The following is a 14,988-nucleotide window of genomic DNA, read 5'->3' on the forward strand; positions in this document are numbered from 1 at the left end:
CTGAACTTCTAATACTTTAAAATTTCTGCAATAAAAACAAATTCCTACAGAAACTAAAAAACACTGTGAGAATCCCAAGTTCACATAGTTAAGGTAAACTGTTAGCAAACAAGACTGATAGAATAATTTTGGTTTAATAAATACAGCTATGTCTTCATTGATTTATCAGTTATATTTCCCTCTCCTGCTACATTTCAGGCAAATCAAACTTCTTAAAGTTCTGATCATGCCATGCTGTTTCATGACTCTGTACAGGATGATTTCTCAAGGTGGCATTTCCTGCCTGCTTTGACCTGGTGGAAAACTTTTATTCTTTCTGTAAGACTAAGCTCAATAATCACATATTCTATGATCATTCATCTACAATAGTGCTGTAACACATTAATAACAATAATATTGGAAAGATCAGTCTATTGAACCTTACAGTAGCTACATAACTTACTCATTTTAACTCATTTAACCCACATAGTAAGTGATCAGTAAGTGTTGGCTCCTTTCTCTCTTCTTTACTCCCTCCCTTAACTTAACCTAGTGTTTCACATGTGTAGCATTTTGAAAGTTATTTGAAAAATTGTTTAAAAAACATTAGATGAAAAGAAAAGTTAAAGAAAAAAATACTGCTTGAAAATAAACCTATAACACAAATGTAGTAATTTTTGAGACTATGAAAATAATAATGAGATATCACTAGTTGAAAAATTCAATAGCTCATTCTGTAAGTACTTCTTAAGTGATATAAAATGATCATTTGTTTACTAGTGAAAATGAGAAAAAGAGACAAGCAAAATACATCTGGCAGAACAGTTATCCTGACATGTTTCCATTAAAAATATAAAACTTTTCCAGGCTATGAAAGTAATGCAAAATTACCTGAAAGAATTACTCCCTGTAAAGCCAGGCCCAATATTGTAACCCACATTAAGACTTCCCTTCCAGCTGTCATCTGGTGGAGCAGTTCCTCCCAAATGGCTGTTGAAAAAAAAGAAGAAAAAGAAAAAGAAAAGAAAATGACAGAAAAAGCCTGAGCATTACAATTTCCAAGAAGAAATAATAAAATTTGATGAAGAGATAATAGTTCACTCATATATCTAATAAATATTGAGTATCTACAATGTGCCAGGTACTATCAAAAATCCTTCCCTTGCAGACAGGACTGTAGTGAGACAGCCATAATTGAAATGAATAAGTAAAATATGTAATATGTTAGAGATAAGAGCTAAGGAGAAAAAATAAAATAGTGAGGGCAGATGGGAAGCATTAGCCTCCTTACTTTTGACCTAGTTACTTATGTGGGAAAGCGCTGTGTCCAAGAAATCCTGAATATGGGAGACTCATGACTGTGTTAAGGATAAGAAATTTGTAAAGAAGCAGCCAGTTACATAGTAGGAACTCATAAGCAATTATTAAGTTGTACTAACACAGACACTTAAAATACAATAATACAATAGCAAACATTAATTATTTACCATATTCTAGACACTGTGCTAACTCCTTTACATGTATGGTCTTATAATAACCCTACCAAGGAGAAATAATTACTGTGCTCATTTTACAGATAAGGAAACTCAGTCAGAGAAAGATTAAGTAATTTGTCCAAGGCCATACATCTAATAAGGGGTGGGCATTATTATATTTTTAAACTACATATCAAGTATAAATATCTAATGAATATATCTAAGAAAATCCGACTACTTGAAAAATCTCAAATCAGTATTCATTTTTTTTTTTTTGGACATAGTTTTTTATTTGAGAATTTCATTTGTAGCAAACAGAGCAATGTTTTCCTATTATTTTTTTTGTCACTAGACTGACTACTTTTCTCTTATGGAATAAAAACATGGTAGGCTCTATTATTCCTACTTCAGAAGTTATTTTGATACAAGACTTTACTTTTTAAATAATTAGGTTTTAAATATTGGTTTTATATCAGAAAATGGACACCTTAATGCAAAATATCTTAATCTCATATCCAACTAGAAAACTATACCGTAATAATATTTCTGCATCATTATATCCAATGGGATGTACAGGTATTTTGGGGATTCCCACTCCTTCTTCAATATTAAGTCTAAAGGTGTACTCTGCAAAAATCAAGTGCACAAAATGAAAACAATGAAAGAATCTGAGCAAATAGCATACAGGAATTTTTTATATTAGTATTGCAGATTTGCTATACATTTGCAATTATACCAACATTAAAAGGTCCTCAAAGTCAAACAATTGTTTTACCTAATATGGCCTATTTGACTCAACAATAAGAATTAAATTATTTATATTTTCAAGGTAAATTGATTATAGAGATTATAGATTCCCAGATTTGTTTTGACAGTTCACATAATTCTCTTGACTTTACAAGAATATTTTATTTCCTCAAGGATATTGTGAATCCTTCTTAGAGAAGCTTCATTAACCAGATGACTACAATCTGTCTCAGATTCTGAAACTTTAAGTAATTGGGGGGAAAAAGTCTCAGAGGAATATATAAGATTTTTGGAAAAAAGATAAACATTCAAACAATAATGTAATATTCTCTTTAAGGGAAGACCAAAAAGTACTGCCAGCATTAAAACCTCATTGGAACCTTGGATGTCAGCCAACATAAAGTAAGACAAACTGAATTTATCTTTATGCCTGAAATAATTTTAAAATGACAAAAATATATAAAACAATAGTTTTTCCATAAGATTTTTTCTTATTAAGTATTTTTATAAAATAATTGACTATTGAAACAAAAATCTTACCAATACAATTAGTCAGAAAAATTTTACGTACATAAGATTTCATTAACACGAACAACTTACTTGACCTGACTTTTTTTTTCACTTATAGAATATTCCACCCCAAAACAGCAGAATATACATTCTTTTCAAGTGCATATAGAACATATATTAGATAGACCATATTCTGGGCCATAAAAAAAGCCTTAATAAATATAAATAGTTTTGTTTGGACTTTTATAAAAAGACAAAAAATGTAAAAATCATACAAAGTATGTTGTCTGCCCACAGTGGAATTACATCAGAAATCAATATTAAAAAGATACCTAGAAAATCTCCAAGTATTTGAAAACCAAATGATATGCTTGTAAATAAACCATGGATCAAAGTAGAAATGAAAAGGAAAATTGGAAAGTATTGATATTTGGAGCTAAAAAAATAAAATACAATATATTAAAAGTTGTAGGATGCAGCTAAGGCAGTGCTTAGAGAAAGAGTTATAGCACTAAAATCACCTATCTTACAAAAAGAGAAAAGTTTCAAACAAATGACTTCGGATTCCACCTTAAGAAACTAGAAAAAGAACAAAGGCCAAAATAAGCAGGAGGAAGGACATAATTAAGAGCAGGGCAGAAAGCTAAGAAATGGAAAGCAAAAAAAAAAAAAAAAAAATAGAGATAATCGATGAAACCCAAAGTTGGTTCTTTGTCAAGATCAATAAAACTAATAAATGTCTGTCTCTAGCAAGACAGATCAAGAAAAAAAAAATCAACAAGACATAAATTTCCAATATCAGGAATAAAGGAGAGAATATTACTACAGTATCTGCAGACAAGAATAAGAAAATATTACAAACTCTATGCTCATAAACTCAACAATTTATATAAAATGGTTAAAATCCTTGAAAAACAGAAACTACTAAATCTCACTCAAGAATAAATAGGTAACATGCACAAACATATAGCTATTAAAGAAATTCAATTTGTCATGAAAAACAATCCTCCAAAAAAAATTTCAGGCCCAGGTAGATTCCTGGGGAATTCTACTAAACATTTATAGACAAAATTGAACTCACCCCATATAAAATCTTGCAGAAAGATGAAAAAGATAGAACAGTTTCCAACTCTTTCCAAGAGGCCAGTATTACTCTGACACCAAAGATATTATAAGGAATTAAATATACAGATCAATATCCCTTATGAATATAGAGATATTCTTAACAGGTACTCTTAAGAAAAATTTAACAAAAATTCAACAGTATATAAAAGGATAATAAATTGTCACCAATTTTATCTCAGGATGGTAGGGTTGGTTTAACATTAAAAAAATCAAAATACTTTAACAAAGTAAATAATAACATATGATTATTTCAGTATACACAGAAAAAGCATTTGACAAAATGCAACATACATTCTAGGTTAAAAACTCTCACCACATTAGGATAGAAGTAAACTTTCAGTGTGACAAACTCTCAGTGTGACAAAAAGAAACTATAAAGAACCTAGAGCTAGTATAATATTTAACAGAGAAAGACGTGATGCTTTCTTTGGAACAGAAAAAAGGCTAAGATGTCTGCTCTAACAACTTCTATTCAAGATTGTACTGGAAGGTCTACAAAAGAGCAAGAAAAGAGAATAAAAAATATCCAGATTAGAAACAAAGAAATAAAATGGCTCTTATTTGCAAATGACATGATCATCTATGTAAAAACTCTGATAAGATCTACAAAAACCCAGCAGAACTAATTGGTAAGTTTAACAAGTTTGCAGGATACAATATCAATGTATTTCCTCTACAAATACAATAGTGTTTCTATTTACTAGTAATAAAAAAATTGGAAATGAAATTTTAGAATTTAAAATTATGAAATGCTTATGAATAAATCTGACAAAATATGTGCATAATTCATACAGTGAAACTATAAAACATTGCTGGGAGAAATTAAAGAACAGAGACTCGTATCTTATTCATGGATTAGAAGATTCAATATTTTTAAGATGTCAATTATCCCCAAATTGATCTATAGATTTCATTTAATCCCAATCAAACTCCCAAGAGGCTTTTTCATGGAAATAAGCAAGCTGCTTCTAAAATTCATGAGGAAAGGACCAAGAATAGACATAACAATTTTGCAAGAGTCAAAACTTGGAGGACTTACATATCTGTTAAAATGTAGAATTATTTAATAAAAAGATTGACATACTAAGTGTTGGTGAGAATGTAGCAACTAGAACAGGCATACACTGCTGTTGGAATATAAAATGAAACAACCATTTTGGAAAAAAAATTTTAAATTTCTTTAAAAGTTAAACATCCATCTACTATATTATTCAGGCATTCCACTTCCAAGTCTTTTATACAAGAGAAATAAAAGTGTATGTACATAAAAGACTTGTATACCTGGAGCCCAGGAGTTCAAGGCTGCGGTGAGCCATGATCATGTCACTACTACTCTCTAGCCCAGGCAAAAGAGCAAGACCCTGTCTCAAAAAAAAGGACTAAAATGTAAAGATTCTTCTTTCAAAAAAAAAGGGGGGGCTTATACAACTGTTCATAATACCTTTATGCGTAATGGCCCCCAAACTGAAAACAACCCAAATTTCCATCAACAAGTAAATGAATACACAAACTATGTTATAGCCATTCAATGGAATACTGTTCAGAGAGAGAGAGAGAGAGAGGGGGGAAGGAAGGAAGGAAGGAAGGAAGGGAGGGAGGGAAGGAACAAAGAGACTACTGACACAGATATCAACATGGATAGATCTCAAAATAATTACGCTGACAGAAGAAAGCAGATCAGTGGTTGCCTAGGGATTGGCATGGAGGAGGCAGGAAGAGTTGGGAAGAAGAGAGGAAACATTTTGGGATAATGGATACGTTCATTATCTTGATTGTAGAGATCATTTCCCATATGCCAAAAGTTTTCAAATTTTACTTTTTAAAAAACACAAAACTCATTGGTAATTTTTAAAGTAGAAATGTATGAGCTAAAGAAGGATAAAAACCCTAGATAACTCAGCAAACATAAATTCTAGTTTGATAAGAGCAATAAGACTTAGGGTGTGAGGATCAGTGTTTCCGAACCTCTATTCAACTAAAGGAAGATGGAGAACATGAACTAAGTGTTCCCTCCCCATGCCCAAAGTAATACAAGAGGAATGCTTTCGAATCCCTAGCAATAATAATCCAAAATGATATAACTGTACACATTTTAGTTTTAATGTTATTTTGTAGATCTTTGCTTTTAACCTATCTAAAAGGACAAGGAGTATTTTCGCAAAAATGGTAGACTGACAAGCTCATCCATTACCTTTAGCTGGATAGCCTGGAGTGAGTGGGTCACCAGCGCCATTCAAATTTAACACATTTCCTCTCTGGGCTGCAGTACCAGGAAGATTCCATCCTTTAGGATATGGCTGTACCTCAGGGGCAAAGTAGTCAGCTGGATCTGAGTACAAGATAATTCCTATGGCTCCTGCTAACATGGCATTTTTAACCTGCAGAGGCAACGTGCAATCCATAATGCAGAAATGGCAACTAATTACCTTATTCACATAAGAAAAAGATTAATTTAATAATGTGAGAAAATTTAGACACTGCATTTTATCATGCCATTATACATTCAGTTCTCTTGGCCTCAAATGCAATTTCTCTCTTTGTAGAAATAAACTGCCATTTATTCTATAAAATTCTAAACAAGTTATCACTTCTGTGAAACAATCCTATTATCCCCAAAACTACAAAATTAATGTCTCCCTTCTTTGCACTTCTATATTTTGTATCTATTTCTATCATAGGATAGATCACAGTATATTAAAATATCTTTTAAATGTCTGTTTCTCCTACCAGACTGATGGTGTTTTGAGAACATGGATCATATCTTATCCATTTGTTAACTACGGCTTTCCAAAATCTTACATATCATACAATAAGCATTCTACTAATATGTATGGAACTAAATTGATTTAAAATCTTATGCAGAGCAGTCATAGTGTGTGAAAAACTGTCCATAGCGTTTTTGTAAACATCTAACGATCCAAACTGCCAAGAATAAGAAAATCGAACCTGTGAGATACTAATTCTTCATTATCAAAACTATTGTAGCAAAAGATGGATAACCATCAGTCTTTATTCACTAAAATACATTCCAATATTCAGAGAGTACTCTATTATATCAGTGGAAGTATAATCTGTCATGATGTTTTTGAAGGGCAATTTGATGATGCCTATTAAAATTTTGAAAGAACATATACTATGATTCAACTATTCAATGTGTAGGAATCTATACTACAAAAATCTTCACACAAATGTTTGAAGTATATACAGCTGAGGATGTACACAATGGAATTATTTGTAGTAATAACAAATCCAAGACAAGACAAGCACCCATCAGTAGGGAAATGGTTAAATAAATTGCTTATCAATTCTGTGAAATATTATGCTACCATTTAAAATGATGAAATATTTAACAAGGAGTTATATAGAAATTACTAAATACCAGCCATTAGCCTAAGCACTTTCAAACATAAAGTCATTTAACCCTAGTAAGAACTCTATGAGATTGGTGCTATTACAAGCACTCCCATTTTATATATGAGGAAACTTTGCCACAGAGAGGTTAAGTAATTTACTCACAGTACATGACCTAGATAGAACAGGGGCCCAAACATTACTTTTGTAATATAAATTAAAAATAATTTTCCTTTCCAGAAATGTAAGGTAACAGAAAAACAGGATTTTCTGTGCACCATGGCAAGTAGCAAAACATAAAACAAAAAGAAAAGAAAAGAAAAATTTTGAAAGCAGTTTTGGAAACTATGAAGCAAGCTGATCATCGGCATTTATAGGATATATCCTCTCTCATCCCTTTAGAAAAACAAATAATACTATACTTTATTTCCTCTGAAGATTTTTCCATATCTTGCAATAACAATCTTCCCAGTGCAGTTAATGTTCATCTCTCTTTCTAGTTTGAAAAAGTCTTCAATACGAGCATAGTTCACATATACAAGATCTCCCTATAGCGAAAAGAAAACAAATACATACTACTGCTAAAATTAAAAACAAAACAAAAAAATAAATTTGTTTCACAATACGGCATCATCAAAAGTTTCCTTTCCTTATCCAGAATTAATAAACAGACCCATGATAATTCTACAAAAGGCTTTAGAGAATCTTTCAAACTCCAGAAAAGTTAAAAAAAAAATGATAATATGTAAGACTTGTTTAAACAGTGTGTTCTGTTTTGAAGCAATTATCAATGTATACAAAGCCACAGGGGACAGAGTAAATAAGTGTCATGCTGAAAATTTTAACTATGTTTAATTTCTAACCATGATATTAATTTAATAACTCTGTGGTATGACCTCTAAAATCAGATATATAAATCTATAAAAAAATTCAGATTATGAACAATGGAAGGAAACTCATAAAAACATCATTTCTTTTACTGAATTAAAGGCATGTTCAGCAGTTTGTTATTTCAGAGTGGCATCTGCTTCCTCAGGGTCTGTTTTTAATGAATTTGTTTTCTTTTTCTAGTGTTCTTTTCTGTTTTATTTTATTACTAGTAGTATTTTTAATTTTAAGGAGGAGGTGCTCATAGTACTGAACATCGAACAATGGTTTAGCATGTATGATTCACCTAATCCCCTTGGTTTTAGTTCTCTAAAGACTTGAATAAAAAAACTGTCTTTTATTTTACCTCTGGCATGCCTTGGGCTGAGAAAGCATTATATGGTGGTACAATATTTGTAACATTCTCATATCCATCTGGTAGTGGTTCAAGGTATGATGTGTTGAAAATCTAGTAAGATTTGAAACATATCAAGTTGGAGAGAGTGATTCCAGATTATTATTATTAAGGTATAATTCATTTTGTCTTCAAGTATACACTTACAATTAAACATCCTGGAACTAGGTTCAATAATTAAATAGGTAAATTATACTGACAATGAGAAAGAGCTTTATCGTTATTGTCTTCAAAATAACAGAAACTTTTATAAATGCATACAATCTCAGTAACTAAAAGTTCCCTTTTGAAGTGTAAAAACAGAGCTTCAAAGATGGCACTCTTGTGACTCTCCTTTTCTCCCTATGCCTTTTCAGCATCTTTTGTGGGTTCCTTTTCTTTCATCTTCATTTAAATAATATTTCCCCATGTTTTACCCCCAGTCCACTGTTTGCCTCTATACCGAGATTTCATTGACTATCAAAATTTTGCCAATAGCTAATATGCTTATGATGCTCAGCTTTTCAGATTCATATATTTAAAAGCCGTATGATTATTTAAGCTTGGGTGTCCAAACTCAACATGTTAAAATTTGAATCTATCATCTCACACCCCTGGCCTCCCTCTGGTTCTGCATTTCCTACGTCTATTAATAGCTTCACTAGTTAATCACCCACATTAGACAGTCTAAGAGTCATCTTGAACTCTCTCTTTCCACCTCCTTCTCCTAGTCAATCACTAATCAAGTCCTACTAATACACTTCCTATTTCTCAAATCCATCCCTCTTCCTCATTTCTGCTAGCAGCCTAATTCAAAACTTCATTATCTTTTACCTGGCCTATTGTCTTAGGACTGCAACTTTTTAACTCCTTGCCTAATCTAGGTGTAATCTACAGACCTGACTGTCCGATCTATCTAAAATACTTCCTCTAACCACACCTTTCCCCTGCTTAGGACTTGTCATTGATTCCCATGGACTATAGTTAAAGTCTAATCTCTTTAGGACAGCATATAAACTCTTCTACAATCTGTCCCCAGAATGTATCTACTGGTTTCTCTCTTATCATGGCCAACTTTGTATTTTTTGCTCTTGGAATATAGAAAGTCTTCAAGCTCTCCCATTAATACTAAGCTGGTACATGTCTCCAAGCCATTGCCAGTATTTTATCTTCTGCCTAAAATCTCTTACCTTATTCTATTATGTGGTTAACCCCTTATGGTCTTTCATGACTCACATAACATTTTCAGAAAGCCTTCTCTAACTCCCAGCCTGGTCTGAATGACCCTTTTCTTTATAGATACAGAGCTTTAATCATAATCTTCAACAGCGCTTATCATATTGATTTGAAATTTGAAATATTCCATTGTCTGCCTTAGCTTACTTAAGCAAAGGGACCAAGTCCTAGTTTTCATTCTGGCCTCAGGACCTAATACCATGTCTAATACATGGTAGACCCTGAACAATTAGTTTATAACTTATTAACTTTTCAAAAAAAATGTGAGTTCTATTGTACTATGAACAAAATTTCTTTTACTTGACCCTACGTTCCAATCAACATAAAAGGGTAGGATTATAAAATATAAAAAGTAGCAACAATTTCACATCACCTCAATTCCATGTTCATCCACAATTGATATATAATTGGCATTTGTCTCATTAGGGTATGACAAGAGGACATCATAATGAACCAACTTGGCTGAATCTAGTCCAAATTTCTTCCACTGGGTTTGGATTTTCTTGGCAAGCAGCAAATTTTGTTCTGTTCCTGCTAGATGAGGAACCTTTGTAAAAGAACTGAAATGAAAAAAAACAAGTGGGAGTTAAAGACTATATTCAGGTGTGTCTAAAAACTATTTTAAATGCATTACTTACTTATCCTTTAGGTATTAAGATATCATATCTATATGAGAAATATAAGAAACCCACCTAGCGTGACCACCTTGTAAATATGCTGATTTTTAAATTATTTGTGTGCAACTGCAGTTTTCATATTATGCTCCCTCAGAAAAGAATGCATCCCACAGTAAGTACAATCAGCAGATATGAGAAAGCACGCTGGAAGAATATCATACTTCTATACCGATGATACTCCTTCTCACTGCTTATCAGACATTTTGGGAAAAAGGTCTTAATATCCGGCAGCAACCAGCGGGCACTTCTACATTTAACTTATATTTTCTTTTTTTAAAACTTATAATTTCTACTGCTGATTGTACCATCTATATAGTTGCTTATCTATCTTATTGAGGTAAAAGTCCATGCCTTTTTTAATTCTATATCCCTTAGTGCTTAGCTCTTGCCTGTTACACAAAAAGTACAGAAGTACAGGCTTGTTAAATTGAATTTGGGCAATGTTCTCTTGGTTCTGCATGTAAATGAGCCATAACATTTTTTTTTTTTTTAAAGAGACAATGTCTCATTCTGTCACCCAGGCTGGAGGGCAGTTGCATGACCATAGCTCACTGTAACTCCTGGGTTCGAGGGATCCTCCTTCCTCAGCTTTCCTAGTAGCTGGGACTAAATGCACATGCCACCACACCCAGCTAATTTTTAAAATTTTTTTTACAGAGACAAGGTCTCACTAAGTTGCCCAGGCTGGTCTCAAACTCCTGGCCTCAAGTGATTTCTCCCACCTTGGCCTCCCAAAGTGCTGGGATTACAGGCGTGAGCCTGTGTTCATCCTAAATTGTAGCCTTTATGTGACAGCACATAGTTTTTAGTGAGATTCATTTTACTTGAGGTGAAAAATACTTTAAAACACTTTCCCAACGCACCCCCTCACAGCACTAGAGCAATAATAAATACTTTCGTAAATCTGTATTTTAGTCAACCAGAGGACATCCACAAAATATACTGCAGTTGGGGAAATTAGCATTTATTGAAAACGTACAATGTGCCAAGCACTCTACACTTTCACATGTGTTATCTCATTTAATCCTTACAATCCTTCTTCTGTTGTCTCCATTTGCAAATGAGGAAACTGAAAGAGTGGCTAAATAATTTGTTCATAATTTCACAGCTAATAAATGCTGGGGCTAGAATCTGAAATTATAGTTGTCTGATCTTAAGAAATAGTGATGTTTCTAAATAATTCATCTAATCTCATTACCCAACTGCTTAAAATCCTTCTACAGCTCCCCACACCCTGCATTATAAAGTTCACACTCCAACATGGCACCTAAGGCCCTTTTAGGTCTGGTCCACTCTTCCACCTTTTCAGCTTCATTTCCCATCACTCTGTATAAACTTTTCTGTTCTATGTCACTGAGTATTCTCATTTTTCTCCTGAAATGATTTATGCTCTTTCATACCTTTTAGCCTCTATATAAGGTCTTTTCTCAGACACACATATTTCCCCATCTCCCTGAATCTCCCTCCATCACCACTTCTATTTATCCCCTTTCCCATCTTTAAACTATTAATCATCCATTAGGACTCCCCAGGCACCATCTTCTCTGTAAAGTTTTCCCTCTCTACATCACTAGATGAAAACTGTAGGTAACAGATGTTTAGTATCTTACTTTGTTTAAGAAATGTACAAACGTGTTCAGACAGATTATTTCATATGCATAGAAAAAAACTAGAGAGGCTGGGGATATTTATTTTCTACTTTATACAATTCATTATTATTATTTTCCTACAAAGAACAGACACTATTCTTGCAATGAGAAAAACTAAATATATTTTCTTAAATTGAGAGGGAGGATTAACCACAAACTTTTGCCACCCTTCTTTTAGAGAATCCAATGAAATAAAATACAGAAGTACAAAAAAAAGAGCAGCAGAGTATGACATCCTTTACCTTTATGTTTCTCCTTATGGTCCTGAGATGAACAATACAGCTCCAGATATCACATATTTAGTAATGTTCAGGAGAAACAAGTACAAACAAGAACACCTATTCCCTCTTTTGTGTTTCTTCTGGTTTTTTTTTTTTTTTTTTTTTTGAGTCAGAGTCTCACTCTGTTGTCCAGGCTAGAGTGCCGTGGTGTCAGCCTAGCTCACAGCGACCTCAAACTCTTGGGCTCAAGCAATCCTTCTGCCTCGGCCTCCCAAGTACCTGGGACTACAGGCATGCACCACCATGCCCTGCTGATTTTTTCTATATATTTTTAGTTGTCGGGTTTCTTTCTTTTCTTTTTTTTTTTTTTTTTTAGTAGAGATGGGGTCTTGCTCTTACTCAAGCTGGTCTTGAACTCCTGACCTCAAGCAATCCTCCCACCTTGGCTTCCCAGAGTGCTAGGATTACAGGTGTGAGCCACTACGCCCGGCCTGTGTTTCTTTTTTTTAACCAAGAAAAACTTTTTGTAAAAGATCTTAGCTAAATTTTTCTTCCATTTCATTACACAAATTACGGTCATTTATCCTTCTCAAAGCAATCATTGTCAGAGGGAAGAGAATTATAATGATTGGTTTATGGACTCATCAAGAGATTCTTAGGCCGGGAAGCAGGGAAACTTTACTGAACAGATGTCCGCCAGAGGAGGGCAATCATTCTCAGTTGAGGCTCTGCCAGTAAGAAAGTGGCTGGGAGATATCAAGTCATTCTCACCATTACCCCTTTAACCCAATCTTGAACCCCTCTTTGGCTCTTAAACTCTTTTGCTGTGCTCATAAACCTTCTAGATGTGTGCTCAACAACTCTCCTACATCCTCAGCCCCTTCTCTGAATGTTTGCTTGATCTCCTTGTTTTAACTTGTTTCCTCTGAGGACCCTGCTCACCTGCAAGCCCATGCCCCTGCATATTTATTTATTTATTAAAATAACTAAATATGTACAATGAGATATCACTACACCTATCAGAATGGGTAAAATTAAAAGTAGTGATAATGCCAAAACAAGTGAGGATGCAACTGAAAGCACCACACATAATAAGTAGGAATGCAAAATGGTATTAACTACTTTTGAATTCTCTTTGGCATTTTCTTAAAAAGTTAAACATATGCTTATCATCCAACCCAGCCATTTCAAGAGAAATAAAAACATACATCCATACAAAGACTTGTAAATATATGTTCATAGAGGCTTTATTCACAATAGTAAAGAACTGGAAACAATTCAAATGTCCCTCAACTGTATATTGTAATATACCTATACAATGGAATTCTACTCAGAAATAAAAAGTAATGAATGGGGCACATTTTCTCAGGACCTCTTGAGGCTCTGTGCTCTGGACCATGGGTCACACACATACTCAGCTCAGAATAAACCTCTTTAAATTATTAATAAAGTAATGAACTACTGATACGTGCAACAACTTGGATGAATCTCAAAATCATCATTGAGTAAAAGAAGTCTCAGACACAAAAGAGTACTTACTGTATAATTCCATTTATATAAAATTCCAGGAAATGCAAATGAATCTAAAGTGACATAAAAATGATCTGTGATTGCCTAGGGCCAGGAGTGAAGGAAGGAATAAACTGCTAAGAGCATGATGGAATTTTTTGTATCATGATTGAGGAGGTGGTTTATTTAGTATAGTATACCTCTGCCAAATTCTCAAATTGTAGGCTCTACAGGGATACAGTTTATTTTATGTAAATTATGCTCGAACAAAGCTGATTTTTTTTAATGATATCCTTTTAAAAGACTCTGGACGCAGAAGTAAACGCTATGATCATTGACCTTAAGCAGTTTATAATCATTCTCCTGAATTTCACTCTTTTTTCATGCTTAGAAGCTGGAGGATTTGCACTGATCCTTTTTGCTTTCATTTTGTCCTATTTGTAAACAACAAATTATATTTTCAAGATGGAATAAAAGTTTAACTTTTGGCAGATAGAATCTGAACCTTTGATCTCTTTTCCACTAAATCACTGAATCAACAAGCATCTAACTCTTGCTGAGAGAATATGATGTCTAAATAAAATTGCTGATTAAACCCGGGCATGAGGAACAAAGAATAACATTCAGTTGCAGTCCAAAGTTACATGAAGTTGAAACATCTCTCAATAGGCCAAAAAGATACTTTTTTGGTAGATGAAGTCAGGAAAGACAGACCTACTTCTGTAATATTTGGATGGATTTCATCGTGAGTGGTTTAAATAGATATTTTAAACTATCATAAATTAATGAGTAATATATAATTTCACAAGAAGACTGCCTACATACATACAGTTATAATACACTTCTCACTCTGCGATATTTTAAACACTATTTTTAAGATCAAATATGCAAAATATACTTACCGAAGAAATGATTTAATGTTTTCAGCTTTCATTTCGGATACCAGTTTCCACCGTATACTTTGATGATAGCGCACTGAAGTGGTTGTTTCTTTGAGAGGCTTAATAAACCAGCCTGAGGGAAAAATATACATACATACACATTATCGCTTTTGGCTTTATTAAAACTAAAAGCAAAAACAAAAACAAAAAAAAGCCAATTCCCAAACAGACCATACACAGTGAGCTTAAAAAAAAATGTTCATTAGAAATGTTAATAAAAAATATGTTCATATTAAATTCAGACAATTTTCAAATTCTGATGTGTAATGTAATTTTGAGCTGATTAAAACAAGTTTTATGTGAGGAT

At 33.2% G+C, this 14,988-nt stretch overlaps 1 protein-coding gene across 2 annotated transcripts in view; it reads right to left on the reverse strand.

The window, feature by feature from the left end:
- NAALAD2 (N-acetylated alpha-linked acidic dipeptidase 2) overlaps positions 1-14,988 on the reverse strand; it is a 38,496-nt gene that overhangs the window by 22,899 nt on the left and 609 nt on the right. Inside the window, exons 2-8 of one of the 2 annotated variants that reach the window (XM_069469078.1) lie at positions 14,643-14,754; positions 10,058-10,244; positions 8,422-8,523; positions 7,610-7,735; positions 6,028-6,214; positions 1,988-2,081; positions 871-969 (exon numbers count right to left, since the gene is read on the reverse strand). In XM_069469078.1, coding sequence (XP_069325179.1) covers positions 871-969; positions 1,988-2,081; positions 6,028-6,214; positions 7,610-7,735; positions 8,422-8,523; positions 10,058-10,244; positions 14,643-14,754 — 907 coding nt within the window. The remainder of the gene's footprint in view (positions 1-870; positions 970-1,987; positions 2,082-6,027; positions 6,215-7,609; positions 7,736-8,421; positions 8,524-10,057; positions 10,245-14,642; positions 14,755-14,988) is intronic. The other variant, XM_069469079.1, reaches the window with a different exon arrangement.

The sequence above is a fragment of the Eulemur rufifrons genome, chromosome 6, assembly GCF_041146395.1.
Source record: "Eulemur rufifrons isolate Redbay chromosome 6, OSU_ERuf_1, whole genome shotgun sequence".
NCBI classification, from domain to species: Eukaryota; Metazoa; Chordata; class Mammalia; order Primates; family Lemuridae; genus Eulemur; species Eulemur rufifrons.